This window comes from Corythoichthys intestinalis, chromosome 7 (genome assembly GCF_030265065.1).
Source record: "Corythoichthys intestinalis isolate RoL2023-P3 chromosome 7, ASM3026506v1, whole genome shotgun sequence".
Classification (NCBI taxonomy): domain Eukaryota; kingdom Metazoa; phylum Chordata; class Actinopteri; order Syngnathiformes; family Syngnathidae; genus Corythoichthys; species Corythoichthys intestinalis.
Genome location: NC_080401.1, coordinates 28,794,488 through 28,812,879, shown reverse-complemented (window position 1 = coordinate 28,812,879; position 18,392 = coordinate 28,794,488). Strand labels below are relative to the sequence as shown.

General features: G+C 39.2%; 1 protein-coding gene across 4 annotated transcripts in view; it reads left to right on the top strand.

The window, feature by feature from the left end:
* The window catches only part of lrp8 (low density lipoprotein receptor-related protein 8, apolipoprotein e receptor), a 223,398-nt gene that overhangs the window by 144,286 nt on the left and 60,720 nt on the right, over positions 1-18,392 (top strand). For all 4 annotated transcript variants that reach the window (XM_057842181.1, XM_057842179.1, XM_057842180.1 and 1 more), the window contains exons 5-8: positions 4,211-4,585; positions 9,527-9,649; positions 9,999-10,121; positions 17,462-17,581. In XM_057842181.1, the coding sequence (XP_057698164.1) occupies positions 4,211-4,585; positions 9,527-9,649; positions 9,999-10,121; positions 17,462-17,581 (741 nt within the window). The remainder of the gene's footprint in view (positions 1-4,210; positions 4,586-9,526; positions 9,650-9,998; positions 10,122-17,461; positions 17,582-18,392) is intronic.

Sequence of the window (18,392 nt, the reverse complement as noted above, 5' to 3'; positions counted from 1 at the left end):
ACTACAAGTCGCACCTGAGTATATGTCGCACCAGCCATAAAATGCCCAACGAAGAGAAAAAAAACATATATAAGTCGCACCAGAGTATAAGTCGCATTTTTGGGGGATAAAATCAAACACATAGAACAGATATGTCATCTTGAAAGGCAATTTAATATAAAAATACAAGAGAGAACAACATTTTGAATAAATGTACAGTGTACAGTACATGGACAACGAAATGCGAATATACTGTCCTCACCAGGACGCTACGGCTCGGTCCTGGCTACACAGCAAACTCCCAATGACGATGCTGGACGTCCGTATAATTTGCTGAATCAATTTGGTCCTCGATACCAAACAGGTTCGCATCAACGTAAATAAATGATAATTAGGTTGTTTTACAGCAATGACATAAACGGTTAGCATGCGTTCGCTAGCATTAGCACCTCGTTCAAGCACCCACACAACTGGCTCTAAGTGTCCGACCGCGGGTGGAAAACACACAACAACAACAACAGAAAAGATTATACACACAAGCGTTGCCTCTGTAAAGATATTTTAAAAGCTTAAACAATTAACGTAGGTTCGCAGCCGTGTTTCTCTCTCACTAACTCACCAACTCAGAGCTACGTAGCTGTCCGTCTTCTTCTGGCGTGTGAGCGCTCTTCACGTAAACAAGTGCGAGTGCGCCCCCACGTGGGCGTGAAAGCGCCACAAACTAAAAGCATACATTTCAGCATAAAAAAAAGTCAATAATACTGTACAATTGAACACATATTGCCAAAGGCAGAACGCGAACGTGGCCATAGCTATTAAGAGTTATTCAGATAACTATAGCATAAAGAACATGCTAACAAGTTTACCAAACCATCAGTGTCACTCCAAAACACCAAAATAACATGTGAAATTATATCATAACGTGTTAATAATTTTACACATAAGTCCCTCCTAAGTATAAGTCGCACCCCCAGCCAAAATATGGAAGAAGAAAAAAAAAAAAAAACGCGACCTATAGTCCGAAAAATACAGTACTTCTGCCTCACAGTCCATCGTATTGGTTTTGCGATCTCTGACCTTTCCTGTGTCGTGGAGGCATGTTAATCAAATCCCAGCTCTGCTATTGCACATGTGATGTCTCAATTTACTGGGAAGCAACTGTGAAATAGGCTGTTGATGCCTTTTATTGATGCACTCACAAAAAAGGATCAATATTTAATAAAATATACGAACATAATGCCTTTCTAGCCAGGGCACGGACTATTAAGCCACTCAAAACAACCCCAGGTGGAGCTCATTTAATTTTCACTGCTTAGTTTGATAGGCGAAGTGTGTAATCAAACTACTTTTGTGTTGGCGCTCATCTGGTTTTTGACTTCTTTTCTGAAGGCACAAATGATATATAAAGAAAAACATAATACCAGTCCATGGTTCATTTAATAAGATGTTAAACCAGGGACTGACGAATTTCATGCTCTAAAAACATGAAGCCTCGTGCGGTTGGATGTTCATCTGAATATGAATATAATACAACATGTTTGCTGTGCACCTGTATTAATCTCTGTTAAAGTATAGTTTTACAGAGATTTTCTCATTTCAGATGTACCATACAAAATGATGCCTTCAATTTATTTAAAAACCTTTCCATTGTATAGCTCCAGACATACTGTAGAATACAAATACTTGTCTCCAAGCAAGAGAGTTTCCACAGGCTTTAAAAACTGCAGTAAAACCTCTAAAATAATTTAATCTGGATGACATGGCGATTATTTAAACGTTAATTAGACAAAAACACAATAGGCCAATATCAGATCTGCCATTCCTGGAGAAAATAATTGGAAGGGTTGTTTATGACCAAATTTATGCTTTCATGAAACGAAACAATCTTTTATCTCATGTTAGTCTGGAGTCCAGCCACACCACAGCACTGAGACCCTGCTTATCAAAATCTTAAATTATATTTGTCGGAACAATGACACAGGCAAATAATCTGTTCTGGTATTACTGGATCTGCGCGCCGCAATTGACACAGTTGATGATAGCATACTAAGAAGATTTTGGGCTTCAGCAGACAGTAGGGCTTAGGGATGTTCCGATGCTGATTGTTGTTACTTCCTATCCGGTATTTGTCAAAATATGTTTAGCTGATATCGATCTGATGCCGATACCTACATTTTTAGACCAGTAAAAATAATGCATATCATCATATTTTTTCTATTAAAGAGCGCTCTGCCGGTACCTCCATTTCTTAATTGTGCCTTGCTGATTTTCATGTGACGTAAAGCAGTTTGAATTATCTTGTGCTGAAATGTGCTATACATATTTGCCTCATCTAGCCTATACATTATCTGTCCCATTTAGACTCTCTAAATATACCGTACATACAGTACTCTAGGCTCATGTCAGTTGTTCTTCAGAGCAAGGTTAATGAGCTTAGTCCCTTGATTCATCTAGCTCGTCGGTCGACATGGAGAGGAATTTATAGAAAGTTAAATAACCTCCAGCACGGGGAGGTTGCTGACAACCTCAGATAACTGATTGTATCCGGGAATGGATGAAATTTTAAATACCCCAGTTTAAAGTCATTCTCAGTTAAATTTATCCTTTTATGTATATTTTTGTTCTTAATTTTATTTCCACAAATTGTCACCAAACTAGGATAGCTAGCTTGATCGATAGTAGTATGTGAGCGTTTACAGTTTTTTTTTTTTTTTTTTTCCCGTTGTCAATCTAACTTAGATAACAATAGATGGATGTGATAGGTATGATTTAGGATTTCTCAAACATCCTACATGACTGTTTCAGTAATGCTCACCCCACACACAATTTTAGAAATCCTAGAAAATCCCACTGTATTTAATCATTTTTCTATTCCTATCTGATCACTTATCTGTACTGTACTTTTTTAAAATCTGCTAAATCTACCTGCTTGTTGCCTGGGGTCATTTTTGGTTGAGGAGGCTTGTTCTACTCAGTAGCACTAAGTGGATCAACCCACATGTGCTTCTCTGAGCACCTGTGTTCTCTAGTCCTCCCCCGCACACGCTCAATGAGGATCGCTTTTGGTCTCTAATAGTTAAGAGGGTGTGGAAGGTCTCTTTTATTGTGACACATAGAAGTCACTGTCTGTTCAAAAATTGCCTTGAAGATCAGCTCCCGAGGAGCAAAACCGGAGGTGAAGATGAAGATCATATTCATTTTTTTTATTCTGACAAAAAAAGTGTTCATTACGACAGTATTTGAAGCTAAATGCTGGAATGTAATCAAATTCAGACAGTATTATTGCAAAATGCGTTTTTCATTTAAAATAATCACAGGAACCTAGACCTACTGTCATCAAATTGTTATAGTAGCTGAGTAAACCTATGGCAAGAATTAATGCAGCTAGGAGCCACAACTGAGTTGACGGAAAGCATGAACAAGAAACGAATGAATGTTGCATAAAAATGCACATTCTTATTGGGAAAAAAAAAACAAGCTTCTTCACAGTCAGATTGTTTACACATTTATGTGAGGCCCAAGTGGTTGTTGTTTGAAATAAGAATTTGCTTTTGAAAATTTTAATTCTAAGAAATATACGAGCACCTTCAAATGTGTTTTTAATGTAAAAGTAAGCATGATGAAAATTAAAAATAAAAAAATACATGAAATGGAAAAATAAAAATTGATTTGAATTTCATTTAAGGAAAATAAGGATTTTACCCCCAAGCAAAAATATGATTTAATACTTGGTGGCAAAACCCTCGGCGCTGGCGGCGTAGAATCAATTCCCAATGAGTAGCGGTGTGATTGCAGTGTGAATGGTAATGGTTGTCTGTTTGCTATACGACTGACTGGTGACAGTTTAGGATGTAGTTTAGCTTTTGGCCCAAGTCAGCTCGGATGAGCTGCAGCACCCTGTGACCCTGACATGGAGAAATGGTATTGAAAATAGATGGATGGATGGATGGATGGATGGGTGGAATGGATGAAATTTTAGATACTTTTTTAATTAAAAAATATTGGAACATATACATGTTACACTAAGGAGGTTGTCTCTCTTTGTGTGAAAGTGTTTATTTTCCAACTATGCCACATTTGCGTGATCAATAGGGAAAATTACATTATAAAATGTGTTTATGTGCATGATCCTTAAAGTGTTTGATGGGGTTTTGGTCAGAGATAAGTTTGTCTATAGTTAGCCATATGTCGAGGACTGCCTTTTAAATATAGTTCTCCATCTTACTTGCAGATGCAAACGCCTGCCCATCCAAGGATTTTCAATGCCATAATGGGAAGTGTATAGCACCAATCTTTGTCTGTGATGGCGACAACGACTGTGGAGATGGCAGTGATGAAGAGAAGTGCTCAAATCCCACCTGTGGCCAACATGAGTTCCGGTGCAATGACTCTGAGTGTATTCCAGCACTTTGGAGCTGTGACGGCGATCCCGACTGCAAAGATGAATCAGACGAATCTATGGAACACTGCAGTAGGAAGACGGAGCCCCAAAAACCAAGATGCATGGTGAGCGAATTCCAATGCGGGAGTGGAGAGTGTGTCCGAAGAAACTGGAAATGTGATGGAGATGCTGACTGCAAGGACAAATCAGATGAGACAAACTGTCGTGAGTACACTTTCTCAATAATAATTATACATTCACTGAGCACATTAGTTAGACTTAAGCAAACACTGACATTTGAATATCTATACATATTCCAATTAGGGCTGTCAAATTTATCGCGTTAACGGGCGGTAATTAATTTTTTAAATTAATCACGTTAAAATATTTGACGCAATTAACACATGCACGGAATGACCCACTCACGCATTGCCTCAAACATATTACAATGACGCCGTTTATGCACATTGAGAGTGAAGAGAATGCCACCGGCCGCTTGGGGGCAGCGCCATTCCATACAAATGTTATTCCACCTAATAGTAGGAGAATTAGTAGTTATGAGACATTTATGCTGTTGCATTGTGCTATTTGTGCTCCACACATATTTCTGTAAGTTTACTTTCTTTTAGTGGCAATTATGTGTCTCTTGTTGTATTTTGGGTACGATATGTAGAGATATATACGTTATAAAGGCGAGTGGACACAGGCGTTCATTGTACCGCGTATTGGCATAAGCTTTGGCAACTCCTTCACAACAAAAATAAGTATCATTTAGTGAAAGCACAACAAAAATAGATCTCTAAAAAAATAATGTTCACAAAAAGAAAAGCACTTCAATGTATTAATGAGGCCCTATTCTCACACAGTTAAACAACTATGCAAAGAAAACTGGCATTCCCAAACAAAATAGCTATGCAAAATACACATAAAACTTACTCAGACTTTGGTCACTGTATTCTTATTATTGTTATTTTTATACTTATTATTATTACATTAACTTTACTTTTGATTGAAATTTTTACAAATGTTATTAAAACGAAAACATTAAGAGGGGTTTTAATATAAAATTACTATAACTTGTAACTATAACATTTATCTTTTAAGAACTACAAGTCTTTCTATCCGTGGATCCCTTTAACAGAAAGTTTGTTAATAATGTTACTGCCATCTTGTGGATTTATTGTTTTAATAAACAAATACAGTACTTATGTACAGTATGTTGTATGTATATATCCACCTTGTGTCTTATCTTTCCATTCCAACAATATTTTACAATAAAATATGGCATGTTTTAGATATTGTTTGAATTGCGATTACCGTAATTTCCGGACTACAAGCCGCTACTTTTTTCCCCTCATTTTGGGTCCTGCGGCGTGTGCAATGATGCGGCCAATTTGTGTATTTTTCTGACGGCCGCCAGGGGCGCTCGAGCATGGAATGTGGGAGTGAGACACGTGGAATATATGTGTCGAGGAAGACGCTAGTTTGCACTACTACCGGTAGTTTAACGTTGTGCGTTGTGCATGAATAGAGGTGGCGGACCCTCGTCTTTGTGCATGAGTAGAATTGGCAGACCTGCATCATGGAAAATGCTAGAAGAAATTAAATTGGCCATCCGAGTTGTATGGGAAGCTTTGATGACAAGCGGCGAGAGATCGTTTGCCAAGACTCGCCACATGCGAAGAGCAGCTTTTACACAGGTTTGCCGGGGGAGCCTGGCAGCGTGAAGCGCTGTGAAAGAGTCCGCCATCACCAACGGGTTTAGAGACGCCAGTCTGCTGCGTGACGAGGCGAGGAGGACGGCACAGGCTGGGAGAGAATATGCCTCATTATGGGAGACATTGAAGGCGGCGGCGAAGGAGAGCCCGACTGATGAGTAGGTGCGTGGCGAAGTGCATCTGAGCGTTCTTCATATCCGACACTGAGGGTGAAGACTTCCATGGTTTGAATGCACAGGAGGAAGATGAAGATTGCTAACAAAGACTTTTATGTTTTTATTAACCAGCACAATTAGTGCTGCACCGCCATGCTGATGCTATGTAACTTCCGTGCCGCTGCTATATAACTGCCGTGTTTGCCGGCGCTGTTTGGAACGAAAAGTTAAGGTGTGTTATTAAAAGTTTGAAAACTGTATTTCTTTGTCAATATCTCTTGTTACTAAGTGGGCACACGCGGCTTATAGGCAGGAGAGGCTTATGTATGTACAAAATGTTTTTTCGTTTAAAAATGTAGTGGGTGAGGCTTGTAATCAGGGGCACCCAATAGTCCAGAAATTATGGTAAGTACGATTAATTTTTAAGCTGTGATTAACTCGATTAAAAATTTTAATCGTTTGACAGCCCTAATTCCAGTACACCTAGTTTTCTTTCTATGATGTTTCACTTTGTGGAATTAGCGTTACAGTCTGAAAGACCAACACATTTTTTGTTTTGTTGAATTCCAATCATTGAACAGAAAGCAACGGCAAGCCAAAGCAATTAACACATCTAAAATAGAATTCACATAAGTATGGTCACTACAGATCATGTTTTTGATACTGAGTTTGGAATGATTACAGAACATGTTGTATCCTTTAATGGGGGGAAAATTAATGAGTTTCACAATGATTGAAGGATGATCAATATTAAATGTGTGATAAGGATCCAAGAATGGGTTGCCATGCAACTGTGGGATCTGTAAAAGCAAGAGAAGCTGATGGTGTTTGTGTGACTATGTGTGTTTGTTGCATGTACATGTGTGGGAGGTGAAGGTCCTTTATGAAGCACAAAGCCCATCTGGTCTGCGCTTCACACCACTTGGGGACATGACAGCAGACTTGTGCTTATAACATGAAAGATGCACACTACACAGCCATGAACAAAAAAATGATATTTTTTAAGACACATTTTTCAAAGACAAAGGATGAATCAGATATATTAAGTGTCCTACCTAGTAGATGTTGCAAACATACCTGAACTTACTTAATCACTGGCATACACACTAATTGCATAATCAACAGGGGCTTTGTACAATACATAATGCCATCTGGCATAATCATGTTGAAAGTCTATTGCCATGTGCAGTGGGCTAAACATGCGAAAAACACGGGAAGGTGGACCCAAAGCCATGGAAGCAGAGAGAAAAGTCAGACATGGTGCAGGGTAGTGGTGCAAAACTCAAAAATAAACAAAAACAAACATGCATGACTACGGCAATGACACAATAAGGACTGAACTGAAGCGGGGACACTAGGACAGATAATTTTCTCAAGGGTATTTTGCCAACTATTTCATACCAGTCCGCACTTACGTTTAAGGTGCGTTTAAGGCCCCCCCGCTTCTGCAAGGTACGCCTGCATTTGCGCAAACTACGCATGCGTAGAAAGGAGCATCCTCATATGTTACGTCATCGCCTGCGTGGTTTAGCTCTGAACCGGAAACTCATTACTTGCAGGGGGGAAATTTCGAAATTACTACAGCTTCTCGACCAGGGTTCGGGAACATCGTTTTGTGATCACTGTTTTTTTCGTGAACGCAATTGAACGCATCACGCAGCAGCGAGAGTGAAGGGAGAACACGCTCTGCTTTTACGAGCAGTCGCCGAGTTGTGATTGAAATCTTAAGAAAACAATGAAAGCCTGACATCGTTACTGGGGATGTTACAATCGATGCTAAGATGCACTCCCAATTCTTGTAAATAACAAATAGCATATAGTGTGGCACTGCGTATATTTCCTGGAAGCCGCAACCAGGAATGCTTGTGCATAACAGTGGCGATCCTGGACGTGGCGACAGTTTTGACAGGCAGAAATGTCATGAAAAAAACTGATCACGCAGCTCTTTGACTGGAGGTGCAACGAGGGTCACTTTTTGGGGTTTAATTTTCCTCTACGCATTTTTATATACTCGTGTTCTGTCGGCATTGAGTTGGGTGGGGCCAGCCCTGCAGCTGGCTGATCGGAGACAACGCGGGATACGAGCTCTACAGAAAACGCTCATCTCCGCGTCATCCGCGATGGGAGGACCACAAATGGGCACTGAATTAAAGCATATTATTGCGACGTACTTTGAAGGTTCAAGAAAAATGTGTGGAAAAGAAAAGAGAAGCAGGAAAGCCACTTCGTGATCGTCTGGCTCCATTGTTTACGATGCCATCGTGCCGTACTATAAATGGTGACGGAATGACGTCACTTCCTTAGTATCCGATTGTTGCACGGAGATGGCAGTCTATATTATGCGGCGGTAATAATATTACCCGCCGTCATTATCCGTGTCACAACCCATCCGGATTATAGGCATACTTGTGTAGCCGACATGCCGTATAGTCCAACTAATTACATGTTTAAGGCCATTATGTAGATGCAGCCTAAATACCTAGCCATGAGGTACGGAGACAAGATACACCTGATGAGCAGGAAAAGTAGAAAAGAAGCTGACTGGCCAGACACACAAGGAGCAAGCAGACAACAGGTGACATGAATTGATAATGGACAAAACACACAGAGGAACAAACCAGAATGAAACCAAACCAAAACACACTGAACAAAGACAAACCATAACATCTATAGTCATAAAAAGATTCCGCGATTCTTTCTAGCGTTCATGAAATGTTTCCTTCATACATAAACATTGAGGTACATCTTTCGTTAGCTGATTATCTCTTTAAGAAAAAAAAATCCAGTTTTGAGAATTGTGTTTAGCTTGTTTACATGAAAGCCCACATACGTATAGAGTTTCTCTGTCCATGACTTGGCAGCTAGGTAGGCCAAATATGCGCCATGGTAGCACATTTGATGCTAGTTGTTTTTTCAAAATAAATCTCCAAGAGGGCTTTTTGTTGATTAAGTAAGTCACTTAATTTATAAATATATAAATAATAATGAACAATTAAAGAGATAATGAATGAATAGCCTTTGCCGTTAAGGCATGCCCAGCAAAATGTCAAACACACACCAATAGAAGGCACAAGGATGACAAATAACACATCCACCAATGGATGCGTGCTGAAGGAGTAATAGTGGAATTAAATACTTAAATATCTATTAGATGACAGTATTCAGTGAGGGTGTGTTCAAGGTGGAAATAATGAAAATATTTTTCCTCAAACAATAGCACCTTTTGCTTCTTACTTTTGCTTGTTAAAAAGAAAGTGTTGAAAATGATTAATTATAAGTATTATGTTCCTCAGCCCTGCTTACATGTCGACCTGATGAGTTCCAGTGTGGCGATGGCTCCTGTATCCATGGCACCAAACAGTGTAATAAAGTCCATGATTGCCCCGACTACAGTGATGAAGCTGGTTGTGTAAATGGTGAGAAACAGTTGAGAAAAAAAAGGAAGAAGAAAAAGAAAAAGTTCTCACTGTCAGATGAAACTACACCACATGATTTACCACATTATGCATAAATGTGTGACTTACAATTTTGCCACGCAATTATTTTGGGGTTGGACTATTGTTTATATACAGTATTGAGTGATCATACATTTATTTGTTTCACATACTGTATCATGAACTTTTTCTTAGGAGGGACTGTAAGTATGATCTAAAAATAATTTTGAGTAATTATTTTACTCTACAAGCCAACTATAACATTTTTTTATTTTATTTTCTTAGAATGCTTTAGTGCAGTATTTTTAAAAAAATCTTTGTGTTTTCACAGTGACAAAGTGTGACGGGGCTAGACATTTCCGCTGCAAGAATGGAGAATGTATTGACAGCAACAAGGTTTGTGACAGTGTAAAAGACTGCAAAGACTGGTCTGACGAACCTGTGAAAGAGTGCGGTAAGATCATGACTCCCTGTAACTCAAACACGCATACCCCTTCAAACAAATATCCATTATAATTAAACCTTCACTACATCCATTGCATTATGTCTGTTGAAGCCAGTGGTGCTCCCAATTAACACATTAATTCCCAGGCATCATCAACTACTGTACAGTTTTTATAATGTGGGTAGTCACTCTTGCTGATAAATGGAGCTTAATTTGATCAAGGCACACAAAATCAGGACATTTCTCAACTGCCTTGTTAAGATCAAAGAGCATGGCGCCTCTGCCCTTTAGTGCTATCTTAGACAGGAAAATGTGATCAGACTACATTGCCCATTAGGAACTGCGCAGATTATGCGCACACCATAGATAATTACCCCTCAGCGTGCTTTAGTCACGGATTTCACTTCACTATCACTGCAAAGTAAACAGAGTGCTGCTGCACTTGAGAAAATGCAGACAGGTTGGGGAAATTTATTAAGGATTATCAGATTTCTTTTTCCTTTTCCTGCAAGTTGAAACTTACACGTGCTGAATAAAAATTACAAACTGCACTTCTTGCACTTCACAACCTTAACAGTAGAACCCCATGCTTCTCATAAGTATAGAAGGATACGTATAAACTAGGGTTGTTCCGATCATGTTTTTTTGCTCCCTAACCGATCCTGATAGTTTTAGTTTGAGTATCTGCCGATCCCGATATTTCCTGATCAGATTGCTTTTTTTTTTTGCTCCTGATTCAATTCCAATCATTCCCGATAATTTTTCCCGATCATATACATTTTGGCAATGCATTAAGAAAAAAATGAATAAAACTCGGACGAATATATACATTCAACATACAGTACATAAGTACTGTATTTGTTTATAATGACAATAAATCCTCAAGATGGCATTTACATTATTAACATTCTTTCTGTGAGAGGGATCCACGGATAGAAAGACTTGGGACTTTGTATATTGTGACTAAATATTGCCATCTATGTGTATTTGTTGAGCTTTCAGTAAATGATACTGTGGCCATGCCCAAATGCATGATGGGAAGTGGAACCGTGACTGTGCGTAGTGCTACCAATTGATATATCTTCTCTGCGTTAGGAAATAAGATAAGGTGTTAAGAAAAAGATCAAATGCCACCTTCCTTCCCCACATTGCTTCCCTTGATATTTCGAATCGTAGGGAGAGGGATTGTAAGGCTTTAGCCAATTAAAAAAAGACTTCAAAGGCTGCCAAAATTCACTCTACTCATTTTATGCTGCCTCTTATCACTTTATATAGATAAAACGGCGCCATTACAGATTGAGCGCGACAATGCGTGAGTGGGGCATGCGGCACATGCATTAATTGTGTTAAATATTTTAACGTGATACATTTATTAAAAAATGAATTACCGCCGTTATCGGGATAAATTTTAAAACCCTACCTTAAGCCTAAACTAAGGACTCTGGATGAGTGTAACATATTATGTGTGTAACATTAAATACAATTAGAAAACGACTTCATTAATATATATATATATATATATATATATATATATATATATATATATATATATATATATATATATATATATATAGGGAATTTAACTAGTTTTTTAAGAGGAGTATTTTTGCAGTGTGGTAAACTGCGATTGTAGCGACAGCTGCCCTGGGCAGTCTAAAGCAAGAAGGCCAATTTGTGTCATCAGCACTTCAGACCACGATCAAGCCCTCGTTCTCACACTAGTAATAGCAAGTGTAACCAAAAATATAATATGAAAAAAAATATTCGGTTTCAGGACACACTTTCATTATACGAGGGGCATTCAAAAAGTAATGCACTCAAGTGCATTGCTCGTACAGGATTTTACCAATCTTGTTTATATCTGGCACAAACATGATAGGACACGCCTTTTAGCGATTGTTATATGTGTTTTTCTTATTTTCAGATTTTTAAAGCTTAAACTGGCTTCCAAAATGGCTGCCCCTCTTGAAGCTCGTCAGAAACAAAGAGCTGTAATTGAATTGAACATGCAGAGGGAGAAACCCCTCTAAAGGATTAACAACAGGCTAAAAATGTCTACAAGGATGATACCATAGACTATAGTACTGTAAGAAGATGGGTACAGTGATTTAAAAACAGTACTGAAGACCATGAAGGAGATCAATGGAACAGCGTCACCCAAATTGACCAAAGACCAAAAAGTTCAAGACCTAAAAGTCAGCTAGCAAAATTATGGCTACCGTTTTTTGGGATTCTCAAGGTGTAATCCTTGTGGATTCTTGCCGAAAGGCGAAACCATTAACTCTGAGGAATACATTGAGACTCTTAGGAAGCTCAAAGCAAGATATATATATATATACATATACAGTGCCTTGCAAAAGTATTTGGCCCCCTTGAATCTTGCAACCTTTCGCCACATTTCAGGCTTCAAACATAAAGATATGAAATTTAATTTTTTTGTCAAGAATCAACAACAAGTGGGACACAATCGTGAAGTGGAACAACATTTATTGGATAATTTAAACTTTTTTAACAAATAAAAAACTGAAAAGTGGGGCGTGCAATATTATTCGGCCCCTTTACTTTCAGTGCAGCAAACTCACTCCAGAAGTTCAGTGAGGATCTCTGAATGATCCAATGTTGTCCTAAATGACCGATGATGATAAATAGAATCCACCTGTGTGTAATCAAGTCTCTGTATAAATGCACCTGCTCTGTGATAGTCTCAGGGTTCTGTTTAAAGTGCAGAGAGCATTATGAAAACCAAGGAACACACCAGGCAGGTCCGAGATACTGTTGTGGAGAAGTTTAAAGCCGGATTTGGATACAAAAAGATTTCCCAAGCTTTAAACATCTCAAGGAGCACTGTGCAAGCCATCATATTGAAATGGAAGGAGCATCAGACCACTGCAAATCTACCAAGACCCGGCCGTCCTTCCAAACTTTCTTCTCAAACAAGGAGAAAACTGATCAGAGATGCAGCCAAGAGGCCCATGATCACTCTGGATGAACTGCAGAGATCTACAGCTGAGGTGGGAGAGTCTGTCCATAGGACAACAATCAGTCATACACTGCACAAATCTGGCCTTTATGGAAGAGTGGCAAGAAGAAAGCCATTTCTCAAAGATATCCATAAAAAGTCTCGTTTAAAGTTTGCCACAAGCCACCTGGGAGACACACCAAACATGTGGAAGAAGGTGCTCTGGTCAGATGAAACCAAAATTGAACTTTTTGGCCACAATGCAAAACGATATGTTTGGCGTGAAAGCAACACAGCTCATCACCCTGAACACACCATCCCCACTGTCAAACATGGTGGTGGCAGCATCATGGTTTGGGCCTGCTTTTCTTCAGCAGGGACAGGGAAGATGGTTAAAATTGACGGGAAGATGGATGCAGCCAAATACAGGAACATTCTGGAAGAAAACCTGTTGGTATCTGCACAAGACCTGAGACTGGGACGGAGATTTATCTTCCAACAGAACAATGATCCAAAACATAAAGCCAAATCTACAATGGAATGGTTCAAAAATAAACGTATCCTGGTGTTAGAATGGCCAAGTCAAAGTCCAGACCTGAATCCAATCGAGAATCTGTGGAAAGAGCTGAAGACTGCTGTTCACAAACACTCTCCATCCAACCTCACTGAGCTCGAGCTGTTTTGCAAGGAAGAATGGGCAAGAATGTCAGTCTCTCGATGTGCAAAACTGAGAGAAACATACCCCAAGCGACTTGCAGCTGTAATTGGAGCAAAAGGTGGCACTACAAAGTATTAACGCAAGGGGACCGAATAATATTGCACGCCCCACTTTTCAGTTTTTTATTTGTTAAAAAAGTTTAAATTACCCAATAAATTTTGTTCCACTTCACGATTGTGTCCCACTTGTTGTTGATTCTTGACAAAAAATTAAAATGTTATATCTTTATGTTTGAAGCCTGAAATGTGGCGAAAGGTTGCAAGGTTCAAGGGGGCCGAATACTTTTGCAAGGCACTGTATGTATTCTGTGTATGTACTGTATTCTCGGCCCTGCTGTTCGCCATCTGTGTTGTTGTGGAGACGACTTCTGACGCGGAAGAGTGACGTTGCTCGTTAAGAACACGTCACGCAAATAAACAAATCTGATTTGTCGATTGATTTTGTACTTGCTCGAGAGGCCGTTAATGGGCTGGGTCCCAGACTATACTCTCAGTGTTTGAAAATCACAGGGAAAACAGTCTGGCCGTGCCAGGCAAACACTAGTATACCTGTGGTCTGGATTAGTTGTCACACGGATAATGTAGGCGGGTAATATTACCCGCTGCTTAACTGCTATCTCCGTGCAACAATTGGATACAAAGGAATTGACATCATAGAGCATGCCATTGCCACGTCTAGTGCGGCAGGCCAGCATTATAAAAAATGGAGGTGGACAATCAAGACTGGCATTCCTGCTCCTCTTTTCTTTTCCATAGTAATTGTTTACAGTTTATCATCTGTGATGTATGTCTTCGCGAGTCATTTCTGGCTCTTTTGATGAGTGCATCTGCCTCTCCTCCAACCCATAATTTGGCTCGCCCGTTCGACGTGAAGCGCTGATAATGCATCCACACATTTTTCTTGAACCTTCAAACGTGCGTCGCAATAATATGCTTCAATTCAATGCCCATTGGTGGTCCTCCAATCGCGGATTACACGGAGATGAGCGTTTTATAACAGAGCTCGTCTCTCATGTTAAGTCAGCGATCAGCCAGCTGGGCGGCTGGCTCCTCCCAACTCAATGCCGACCGAACTGGAGTACAGTATATAAAAATGCGTAGGGGAAAATTAAACTACGAAAAGTGAACTGCGTGATACCTCCAGTCACAGAGGCGCGCGATGAGTTTTTTTCATGACATTTCTGCGTTTCCAAACTGTCGCCACTGTTATGCACGAGCACATCTGGTTGCGGCTTCCAGGAAATATACGCCACGCTACACCGTATGTTTCTATTTGTTTTTTTCCTACTGGTGAGTGCGCAACTGAGCATTGACTGTAACATTAAGTAACAATGTCAGGCTAATGTTGTTTTCTTAAGATTCATTTCAATCAAAACCCGCCGACTGCTCGTCAAAGCAGAGTGTGCCCTCAGTCTCATCACACCAGCTCCCGCATGATGTTTTCAAATGCGTTCACAAAAAATAAATAAATAAATAAATAAAAATAAATTCAAGAAATCACAAAACGGAGTTCCCGACCCCTGGTCAAGAAGGTGTAGTAATTTCAAAATTTCCCGCCGGCCAGTAATGAGTTCCAGTTCAGAGGTAAACCGCGCGGGCGATGACATAACAGGATTCTGCTCCTTTCTAAGCATGCGTAGTTTGAGCAAATGCTGGCGTACCTTGCATAAGCGGGGGGGCCTTAAACGTAGTGCAGACAGATATGAAAATAGTCGGCAAAATATCCCAGAGAAAATTATCTGTCCTAGTGTGCATGTAGCCTTAGTAGCTAGCAAGCTATGCAAAGAAATGCATCTTAAATGAAGTGTTGCACGTTATTTTTAGGGAACAGTGTCTCTGCTTTGTCGACTGATAGTGGAACATGAATTTTCGCCTGGTCGTGGGTGAACTTTACGTTATCCTATGAGAATGAGGTATTTTATGATTACGTAATACTAACTACTACAATTGACACACTTTAACAGATTGTTATACTGTTGGCAATTTGCAAGAGTAGTGGAGATGGTCATATTTGTGCTTTAACATTTTTTACCATGGAACATTTGGCAGAGCACATAAACGCAGAACGAAGTTCAAAGTGATGGAATTGGAAGTGTTAGAGGAAAACACTTTGATTGCTCTTACTATTTTGGGGAAGCCAGCAAACGCTTAAAAGCAATGTTTTGCTTGATTTAAATCATCTCGAATGCAAGGCAAATGGATATTTGTACCACCCTGCACAACTTTAGATTTAAAAAATTGGGAAGCAAACAAAAAATGATTGAGGAGAGGCAAGCAGTATTTTCACTGTTCACTGAAATCCGCATGGAACTGCATAATTAGCACTGACTATAGCCCATTCAGAAGTTTGACACGTTATTTGCTTAACTTATTCACTTCTGTGGACATTCATTTTCGTCATTTATAAACGAACCATTCACTGGCACTGATGTAGACTTAATTTATTAATGTGAAGGTGTATGGGATGGCCTAGAAAAATTCTCTGACCAGTCTCGCATTTTGTCTGCTTCATATTCACACTGCTTTGCTTGCCTGTCTTCACTTGCGTTTCAACAGTATTTAAAGTTGTAGAAACAGGCATCACACTTTTTCTAACGCTTGATAAATCGAAGAAGTGCTAAATTAATCTATTGCATAAAGTTATGTTGGTATGCAAAAAATGAACTGTTTACAAATTTAGCGTATTTGGCATCCTTGGAAGGCTGGTGAGTTAATAAGCTTCGATAACTGTGCGTGTTTTGAACCCATTTTTTCATGCATCAAGCTTTATCAAATCAGTCCTAAAGAGTTATGTGATGCTTCTGTAGTGGGAATAAGTTAAAAAGAAATTGAATGCAAAGAAAAAAAGAGCAAAATTAAAGCTCGAAATTACGTATGCTTTTAGAATATTTTTTCTACATCTTCACATTTAAATGACAGGTAATATAACTTGAACTGTTCAAATTAAAATACTTGCATGGTATTGCGATGAACACATAATGTGATTCCTTAATGCTTATTGAGGACAATGGTTTGCCAGCGATGTAGTATTACTGTATAATTTAATTCAAATTTATCCAAATGTAATTTATATTTTTATCCATGCTGTCTATACCAGCCAAAGTGTATCACTGCAGTACCTGTAGCCTTGACGCTTGAAACTTTATTATCAACCGGTAATGAAGCACCAGCTTTAGCTTTCTGAGGTGATCTCTCCACTCTCCCCAGGGCAGCTGAAAGACAAGAGGATAACTGCAGAATTTAAAAAAAGACACTATAGGGTAAGAGCATGCAGAGGAAGAAAGTAGGGAAAATTAAGTGAGAGGATGAAGAGGAGCACATGGAGAGAGTGCGCAATGTGCAAAAATTGAAGTCGAACGCTGTCCAGATTTCATTTTGCTGGAGTTAGCGTTGGATCAAGGTGCATTACTCTGCGGGCCCTGAATATGAAACGCAAATTCCGTTATTAATGTAATACATGGCTCTCTCTATCCTTATTTCACCCTGAAGCCTGTTCTTTTGGATCAAAATGTTTTTGTACTCCAAAACAATTCGAGTTATACACACGTGCACACACATACACAGTGAGTTGACTGACTGTTGTTTTATTCATCATTGTATTGTATTCTATTCTATTTGTGTCGGTAATATCTGACAAACTCTTGTCTCGCTCCTTTGACTATTGTCTGTGCAGGCCTGAATGAGTGTTCAGACAACAATGGTGGCTGCTCCCACATCTGTAGAGACCAGAAGATTGGCTTTATGTGTGACTGCCCCTCTGGTTACAAACTTTTGGACAAAAAGACTTGTGGTGGTAAAGATTCACTCACAAATAAAGTTGACTTTTTCTGCCTTTTCCCACAATTGTTCATGTTTATGCAGTTTGCTTACTCTATCTTGAACATAATCAGTGTTAAAAATGTAGTGAACATGCATTGACGTAAAACACTAAGTAACTTCTAAAATAACATTACTGTGTTTGAAAAGAAAGGATACAAATCTGGACATGCCAATTTAGAACAATTAAGGACTAACTTGAAGTTTTTACAGTTTGTCTCAATTGCTTTGGTGCGTTTTTCAGATCAGAATTGAAATTCTCAAAACTACTTTGTCAACCCTCACAACATGTTCCACAAGTAGCAAAACAACATGGATTACTTGCAAAAGCAAGTTTTTTGTGCAAAATAAGTAGTCTATCGCTCAAAATTAAATGTCTTTGTCAATGAACATGTCGGTGCTATCAGAATTACAAGTTCTTGTTTCATTGTGTACAGACAAGACAGTCAAATTACTAAGTCATGCTCATAATTGACTACTCTGGTGGAAGGCTCTGATGCTAAAGATGGTGTACGTAGGTTTTGATGAAAATTTGCAAGTTACACCTTTGTGTGTGCGATTGATTGCAAGACACCTGACAAGATTCAGTTTACACTTACTGTTTTTACAGTTTCTTGACAGACCATGTCACTGCGATACAGAAAGCAAAAGACAGCACTGAGTATCATACAGAAAAATAAACAAAAGCAAAATTAGAAATGTGAACATAAGACAATCGGCACAACTAAACCTTGAGTGCTAATTTCGGGATTTTTTTCCCCATTCTTTCTGCACATCTTGACATTCCT